Consider the following 9,272-nt stretch of genomic DNA (forward strand, 5'->3'; position numbering starts at 1 on the left):
GGCCACCTGTGTGCATTGATATTCTCCTAGCAGCATCTTACAAGCAGCAGTATTAGCAAGGTAGAAGAGCAAATTCCAGTTCTTATAATTGCCTTCCTAAACTAATTCACCTGTAATTTCAATCAGCTGCTCTTGACATTCCCTCCTCAAGGTGTAATCCCTCCTCATAAACACTCAGAGCAGTGCACAGAGAAGCATGAGGGGAAAAAAGATAAGCAAAGCTGGTGTTCCACTGCTGAGATCCTGGTGGGCAGCTCCCCACCATGCACTTCGGGGATTTCACTGTCAGTCTCTCAACAGCTGTTCTTTGATTCTTCTCCATTCCCACTGAAACTTTCAGATTCTCTGCATTTACAGTCAGTGGGAAATGCTGTGCAAAGAGTCCTCTGTTTTAGGATGAACATCTCTGTCCTTCACATACAGTTGGGTATAGTCTAAATCTAATGGCTCCTATAAAATACATAAGAACTGGGACTTGCATGGACTGGGGCATTTAAGCTTTCAGCATTGCTTTAGTTCTGCTTTGGTAGTGGATGGCACTAGGAACACTGAATTGTTACATGAGTTACACAATTAATATGTCAAAAGTTAATTTGTCAAAAATATGAAAAATTTGAGATGGAAAGATAACCAAAAACATACCACTGAACTAAGCAGATAACGTAGTCCAACAACAAGGTTTGAACAAAATTAGGAAATATCCATTTTTTTTTGAACACAGTGCAGTATCTCATGAAGTCATTCTAGTATTAATTCAGGTGACAGGCAGAAACCAAATGCAATTAAAAACTGGTTTATGAGCTATAAATAAAACCATAACAAATGATATTGCATTAACTGGGAGGGGGAGAAGTTTTTGTTTTGAATGAATTTTTGTAATTCTGGTCTTACTAAATGCTTCCTTAATGATCTATAAAATTAATTAAATTTAATGTTAATAAAATTACTAGATACCAATCTGGAAGGTGATCAAAACACCAGTGAGGACAGAAGAAAGTAAATATGAAAAGCATCTGAGATTAGAAAACAATGCAAACTAATACAGCTTGGCAAGGGAATACATAACACATCTGCACAGTTGTCAGCAACAACCCTGAAAATGTGATGGACCAATGAAATGCAAGTATCTGGAAAAAAAAAATGTCTAGAAAGCAGAAAGAAACAAAAGACAACAGCTAACACAGACAGGATTAGGATTTCTCCACTCTCACTGAATATAATAGACTGCCATACACCAGCAATATAGAAGAAAGAAATTAGGAAAGACTGTGACAAGATCCGTGTTAGCAGAAGGGGCATAAAGAGACACACAATGATACTAGTGTCAGGGTCTCAGCATTTCTCCAAACTGAGATTTAGCAGTGTTGGAAATATGCAACTCAACTTCAAAGCGATTTATAAAACCTACCCACAAACCAGGAAAAGTCAGCACTTCTAAGGAGGTCAAGGTGCTGTCCTGGTGACTGTAACCAAAGGTGGTTCTTAAGGTATGGGATGAATCCTGTGGAGAAGTGTTGCTTAAGAGTATCTTACCACGCCCAAGCAAAGCAGTAGGTTGGTTATGCAGAAGATGATGATACCTAGCGCTGCCTTCCACCCATTCTCAGTTATACTCGTCAGTGTCACTGTAGGTAGGTTTCTCCTGACTTCTGTGGGACCTTTCATTTGCTCCAAGTTAAACACTCCCTTAAGTAGTTTACTCGCTTAAGGCTGGAAAAGGCAATTTATTCATTACCAGCCTGAAAGTTCTCCCAGAGTGCTTCTTTCCAAAGTAGGTTACCATGAACCTAAATATCCCTGGGTATATCCCTCCCTTCACAGAAAATGTTAAGTTTCCCAGTTATCACCCTAAGCCATGAGGAGGCATATACGAAACAGCTCTTGTGGACCATATTCCTTGTAAAGCTATTAATATTTAAGAAATCAATTTTAATAAAGTATCTGTCAGAAGCAATAGTGAGGCAATGTCTTCATGGCTCCATTCCTTCTGTAAAGTTACATAAGAAGGGAATATAGCATTATTAAATACAATAATAAACATAATTATTTTTCTATACCATAGAAGGCTGATCATAGCAGTGTCCAAGCACCCAGCTACCTTGCTATGCTTAAGGTCACTGATCAATTATACTTTAAACCAACACATAAATTATCTTAAAACTTATTTGACAGATTTTGCTTGGAAAGTTTCTTAGAGTTGTTAAATTAGATTCAAACTACTCACATCTAGACCTTGTCTTTGAATGTGCATTGTCATCACTTGACCCTGCACACACATCAGTGCACAATTTTGTACCTTGGCTTACTCTATGAATACCGAGTATTTAGTCAAATGATGTTTGAAGACGAAGAGCTCCAAAGAAAGAACAAGAAGATGCCAGGTGACTAACTAGCCTCTGATGTGTTGTGTGGGAAAAGCAGGTCCTGCTGGTACCCTGGACAGACTGATCTGGCAGGTGGCAACCCTGCCCATGGCAGGAGACTGGAACTGGATGGGCTTTAAGGTTCTTTCTAACTCAAGCCACTCTATGATTCTATGATTCTTTGCCGTATCACCTTTGGTCAAAATGAGCACATTTGGGACAGTTCTATAGAAAGTACAGCAAAGTCTCTGATTAATGAGGAGTTTGTTGCTGGCGGAGGTGATGGCAAGGGGCTTTGCTGTTGCTGGTGGTGCAGATGCTCACCAGTACATGACTGGACACATCTGACCTCACCACCTGCCCAAATAAGGCCACACTGACACTTCACTTCTTCCAAACAAGCCCCTATAGGCAGACACTGAGGTACCCTCATCTTTGGGGGTTAAGGGACACAGAGGAGCACATCTGCACTACACTCCCTCGAGCCTTTCCTAGCAGACCTCAGCAGTCCCAAAACTCAGCAAATTCATGGCGTAGCCATGGAAACACCAAGCAAACAGGCTGACTGACCCCTGGCAGCACTGCTTCACAGCAAGACTGTGCTGACATGAAGCCCTGATGAGAATTTACAAGGCTGCAGGTGACAGTGAGCTGAAAACACTCATTTCCCCCTCATTAAGCCAGGTCTGCAGTTTTGAGTGATTTGGGGTGCTTAAACCAGCACTGAGCACCCATAGCACCATTCAACATGCCGGACTGAATGAACTAACAGGCCTCAACACAGCCACACCAGGTGTTCAGAGAGGTCTACACTGAGACTTCATTATATTTTACAAAGTATACTGCAGAATATTTATCTGTGCATTGCAATGGATTAGCATAAATATTTAAAATGGAGTTCGCACTGGTGAATGGATAAGCAAAGGGCACTTACTAATGGACTAAGCTTGCTCTCCTGCTCCAGGGATTCACTTAGAGATAAGTCCTTGCCAAAGAGGCCAAGGAAGGGCTCACATTTATCATTCTCCTTACCCCAACCCTGTTCCAAATCACCCAGCCTTCTGGCACAGGCTGGTACCTCAGCACATCTCCAAAAGGGCAAAGAGGAAACTCTCAGACATCAACGTGTACCTCTGTATTCAGCACTGGTGAGGCCACACCCCGAGTACTGTGTTCAGTTTTCAGTCCCTCACTACAGGAAAGATGCTGAAGCACTGGAGCGTATCCAAAGAAGAGCAACAAAGCTGTGAAAGGTTTGGAGTACAAGTTTTATGGGAGCATCTGAGGGAACTGGGATTGTTTGGTCTGGAGAAGAGGAGGCACAGGAGAGACCTTATCGCTCTCTACAACTCCCTGAAAGGAGGTTGTGGCGATGTGGGGGTGGGTCTCACCTCGCAGCTAAGAGCAGCAGGATGAGAGGGAAAGGTTTTAAGTTGCACGAGGGGAGGTTCAGGTTAAGTATTTGGAAAAACTTCTCAGAAAGGATGATGAGGTATTGGCACAGGCTGCCCGGGGAGGTGGTGGAGTCACCATTCCTGGAGGTTTCCAAGAAATGTGTAGATGTGGCACTGGGGGACCTGGTTTAGTGGGCATAGTGGTGATGGTTGGACTAGGTGATCTTAATGTTCTTTCCAATTTTAATGATTCTATGATTCTTAAATCCCTCAGTGCCCTTTTCCATAAACAACCCACCCAAGCTCAGTCATGCAAAAGGTTCATTTTGGGCTTCCATGAAATACTGATGATCTGATATCCCATATCCCTCTGCCTCCTCTTCTTGTTCCACATGCTAAGTGCTATTGAAAGATAGCTGGATGGCAAATAAGTGCTCAAGCATTCCCTATCATTTTCTTCTCTTTTAGGAAAGAAGGAAAGAAGGAAAGAAGGAAAGAAAGAAAGAAAGGAAAGAAAGAAAGAAAGAAAGAAAGAAAGAAAGAAAGAAAGAAAGAAAGAAAGAAAGAAAGAAAGAAAGAAAGAAAGAAAGAAAGAAAGAAAGAAAGAAAGAAAGAAAATGAAGTCCCAAGCTTTTTCCTGGTCTTTCTATGAAAGTGAAGGCTGCAGATGTCTCAGGGGATGGTATGAAAATAAGAATATCTCCTAGCTACCTCTCCTTCAGACTTTTCATTAAGGCAGGTTGAAAATTTACCAGAAACTGCCATTGCAAAGTTGAACTGAGCTGCATTTTGTTTCTTTTCTGGAATGTCTCTGTTATCCAACACATTCTTTGCGCTTGCAATCAAAAACAATCTGGAAAATCAAAATCTTACTTGCTTTTATTCTTTCATTCAATTCATTTATGCTCCTTTATGTGCATAAAGAAAGCGTTTGGATGTTTTATGAGCAGCGCTCAGGTTGGTCTCCCTGGCCAAACCACTCATCCCATGAGGCCTAGCAGCAGGGGATTCCCACCACATATTGCATTGCTCAACACACACAGTGCATCAGGGGAGTTGTAGTTACACCTACAGGGAGAGTAGTTCATAAAAGAGCAGGGAGAGACTGTAGCCTGACCTGCAACCCTCAGGAACCATTTCCAAATAAAGATTAAAACATTTTTTTTTTGTTTATTTAATGTTTATTTTGTTTTTTTTAATGTATATGTACTTATCTGTTTATTTTTCACTGCAAATATTCAGGAGTTCCGCTCTACAGAGGTAATTTTTTTTCATAGGAAAGTTCATATTTTCTCTTACAAGCTACCCCATTGCCATATTACCATATTGCCATGAAGTGCAACAACACTGATGTCCTGGCAGAGAGGTTAGGTAAATTCTGCCTAGGGAATAGATGTTTAGATGTTTTCAAAAGGTGAAGGAAACTGAGTCAGCTTCTTTGGGAGCAAATCACATTTCTCTTTGCTATAAGCAGAACCTGGGACAAATGTGAAGAACAAGGAATGTGAAGATGTGAAGAACAAGGAATGAGGAAGAATCACAAGAAAATCATCTCCTATCATTTCTGTAAATCACTGCCAGTGAAAGCTGAACATTGAAATGCCATCAAGAATTACTCCCTTTGTCCCCTGTATCTTTGCCCCCAGGGCCTGGATGGCCTAATCGTGTGTTTGTATTCCGATTCAACACATTCAATTATTTCAGTAAATCCAACCACATCTAGAGCAAAGTGTTTACAACAGGGGCTGTGCCAAAACTTATGTGCACACTGGAACAATGAGACATGTGAAGGATCATGAGCCCCTTCCAGCCATGTACAGGTAAAACTGTACAATTCAATGGAATCCCATCTGCAGTACCTTTTAAAAGTTCTGGAATCCAAAACTTTTGCAGAAATGTTTGCAAGGCCCCTTCCTGCTCCCACACAAGTTCCTTGGTGTGTCCAGAAATACGTGACTCTCTCCATCAGCAGCTTCTCATCTCCTAAATCCTCAGATACAGAGCACTGAAGCATTTGCATTAGTTCTTCCCTAAATACGTTGGGTTTATAAAGAATCCACCGCACCTATAGATGCTGCAATCCCTTTTCATCTTCACTTTTACAGATATGAAAGCAATCACCTTATTCATGATTTGGTTGTATTGCAAAAATGTTGGTATTAATTAAAAAGTTACTCTGAATGAGATGGTATGTAGTGTTTTCTTAGGATAAGTGGAACTTTTATTCATAAGCAAAATGGCAGATTTGTAGATTTTGTGGAAAAGTCAGCAATCTCTCACCAACCCAAGAGAGAGTGTAAAATGTTCTCATGTGAAAAGCAACCGAGACTGCGGGACAGCACCACACAGTGTTAAAACAGCACCTCGAGGGTGAGAGGGACTCCATTTCAGAAGGAAAAAAAGGTTAAAAGACAACTCATCTGAAAAAAAGAACTAAGACTTCAAATGTCAGCATGGAGTATTGCTTCCCTGCTCTGCTCCTGCTCTCGAGCAGGTTATTGCTCTCCAGTCACAGGAAGGTTTCAACACACTCTTCCATCACTTTCAGCAGATTTGTTTAGTAGGATTTGATCCTACAGCAAAGTAGGAATCCACACCTTCTACTGAGTTTAAAAGATGATGAGACTGAGCACATCAGTCTCACATCTTGGTTTTGCATAGTTTGCAGCATGTATCACCAAGGAGCAGCTGGCCATGTAAAACATTGGGTCCATTCCTAAGAAGGAGCAAACCTTTCCAAACTATTAACATTTTGACCGTGCTACAGTCCACACTGCCTAAGGATCTTAAGGGTAATCTCACACCTAGAGAGCTGGCTAAAATACTGTAAATAAATAAATAAAATTGTTGTAGCTTGAGATTTTTTATACCGATATAAAAGCGAATCAGCTCACCTGAACCTCTCTAGACCCATCCACCATCCTATTGCTTGTACCCAGACAGGAGCCTGGGTGTGGATTTGACCCAGCTGTCACAGCTGTCCACAAAAAGAGATGCCAAGTGCTCACAAGGCTATGGTGTGTGCTAATGCCTTGTTTATGGGCTGACCATGCAGGATGAGCTGGGGTGAAAATCCATCTAGATACAGCTCACCCCCAAGCAGGAGCAGTGTTATGTAATGCTGAGCACAACCCTACAGCAAGCTCATTATCAAAGAGCCTCCCCCATCACAGCATCTTTCCCCAGCCTCAAACACTGCCTCATCCTGTCTGGTATTTCAGTTTTTCCTAAAGCAAAAAGGGGCTAAAGAACGGGGGAAAAATGTGACAGCAGTCCACATTTTCATAAATCCAGCTGGAAAGCAAAAACCTTTGTCCCAAGACATACTTTATGAAAACATTGAAAAGAAGGGGGCAGCAATAGGTGAGTGGTACATAGCAGCACATCAGTAGTGCTGCCTTTTGCTCCTTGCCCGGGGCTAAATCCCTGCAAACATCCACGAGAAATTTGCCTGAAGGTAAAATCCCAGCCCTGTACTCAAGGTGTTTATTTGCAAATGCGAGACAGCACCAGTGAGGAGGGCTTTTACAGATCTAGCTCCAGGCTCCCAGCCCATACAGCCTACAGCACTTTGTTTGTCTTTGGCAAACAAACCAATTTCAGAAATCACAGTTAAACCCTCTATTACATAGAACCCTGTGTATGTTACAGCCTTAAAGAACAGCAATACCACTCTGACCACTGATAGTCCCTTGGGTTTTCACACACGTTCACAACACTAAAGAACACTTTAATATGAATTGGACTGCCAAATACACCGCGTGCTGTAAGCAGACTTATTTTCCTATATTTTTATGAAAGCTTAAGGGACCCGATTTTTTAGGAAGGCAAAACAGCAGTGCCTGACTCATCCCCTTTGGGCCAGAAGATGAGTTTGCTCCATCCCTGTTTGCTGGCGGTCGGCTTAACTTCCTGGCGGACAGTGCTGCAATGCTCGGGTTTCGTGTACCATAGGGTGATGCTTACCGGACCAAAACTCCACGGATTTCATCTGACACTTTTTAAGAGCCGGTTCACCCGGGGTTTAGAAAACCGACTTCATCCACATGTAATGCTCTACGCTGAACTGAAGCCGGCAGTGTCCCCTTAAGCACTCTGCGCCTTAAAGCTGCTCACAGCTCGGTCCCTATAGCCGGGTGTAAGAGGCACACGTTTGAGCACAGCGACGCGGGGGACATGCCAGAGGGAGCCCGAGCCTTACGAGATGCTCATTTTGGAACACCCGATGATAGGAAAACATTAAAATAATAAAAGAAAAAATAAATAAATAAACATCAGCACATCCCATAATAAGCTCCTTGCCGTCCCCCCCGCTGCTGGGAGCGAGTCGGAATCACAAAAGTCCCCCGGTCGGGAATGATAAAGCAAAACGGCGGATCCCCCCGGGCAGCCCCGCTCCGCGTTACTCACACGAAGCCGTGGTAGAGCAGCGCCCAGCCTCGGGGTCGTTCCAGGGCGTCGTAGATCAAAGTTTGGATCCGCCGATACTTGGCGTGGTTCCTCTTCACCGGGCGGCTCAAGGGGGTCTTAGCCAACAGCCCCAACCCCGGAGGGCTCCGCTTGCCGCCCTCCTCCTTCCCACCGCCTTCCAGCAGCAGCGTCCCGTCGCGATCGGCTCCGGAGCCCAGGGCGAGCGAGCCCTGCTCGGGGTCCCCTCCGCCGCCGCTCGCAGCCCGCCGCCCCTCCGCCGCCCCTCCGGCCCCGCTACCGCCCGCCGCGCCGCGCCGCGCCTTCAGCCCCATGGTGGGCGCCGGGCCCCGGAGGCGAGCTGCAGATCGGCGGCGGCAGCCCCGGGAGCCCCAAGGCCATGATCTGAGCTCCCCGCCCCTCCCCCCCCGACAAGGATTTCTTTACGGATTTATATATATATATACATGGGAGTATATATATATATATATATATATACTTATAATACGGGGGGAAAGGGGGGTAGCAAATGGGGTGGGGGGAGGCAGTCACATCCCCCTCAGGTCATCCCCACCGGCGGGCAGCAGCACCTGGGCCGGCGCAAGGCAGGGAAATCATCGCGGAGTTTATTTACCAGCCCGATGCCCGAGCCCCTTCCTCCCCCCTCCACCCCCCCGCCTCCTCTTCCTCCTCCTCCTCCCAGCTCCTGCCTTCTCCCCCCCCACCCCCCCTCACCCCCCCTTTCCCCGAGCCCTCACGTTAGGGAGTGGCCCATTGTATGCAGGCAGCAAATAGCCCGGCGCCCGCCCCCCGCTCCCCCAGCCCCGGGTGTCTGTAGTCGGCTGCGTGGGGCCGCGGGGCTGTCCCTATCGTCCCCTCCCCCCCTCCCACCCCCGGCTGCCAGCCCCCTGCCGGGGCCGCCGAGCGGGGAGATCCCGGCAGCCGGCGGGAGGGGAGCCCCCTCCGAACACCCGGGGAACCCCCGCAGCATCACAGCCCACCCCGCCTCGCTGCGGCTGGAGGGGAGGGAGGGAAAGGGAAGGGCATCCCCGGCCCCCCGCGGGGGTTTGCTTTCGCCGCCGGAGCAGGAAGGAGGGAGGATGGGGAT

At 45.7% G+C, this 9,272-nt stretch overlaps 1 protein-coding gene across 3 annotated transcripts in view; it reads right to left on the minus strand.

Moving 5' to 3' along the window:
* Positions 1–8,800, minus strand: part of KCNQ3 (potassium voltage-gated channel subfamily Q member 3) — a 193,262-nt gene extending 184,462 nt beyond the window's left edge. For all 3 annotated transcript variants that reach the window (XM_085221699.1, XM_085221698.1, XM_085221697.1), the window contains exon 1: positions 8,168–8,800. In XM_085221699.1, coding sequence (XP_085077825.1) covers positions 8,168–8,499 — 332 coding nt within the window. In that variant the 5' untranslated portion in view covers positions 8,500–8,800. The remainder of the gene's footprint in view (positions 1–8,167) is intronic.
* Between the last annotated feature and the right edge of the window lie 472 nt (positions 8,801–9,272).

This window comes from Meleagris gallopavo, chromosome 3 (genome assembly GCF_905368555.1).
Source record: "Meleagris gallopavo chromosome 3, MGAL_WU_HG_1.1, whole genome shotgun sequence".
NCBI classification, from domain to species: domain Eukaryota; kingdom Metazoa; phylum Chordata; class Aves; order Galliformes; family Phasianidae; genus Meleagris; species Meleagris gallopavo.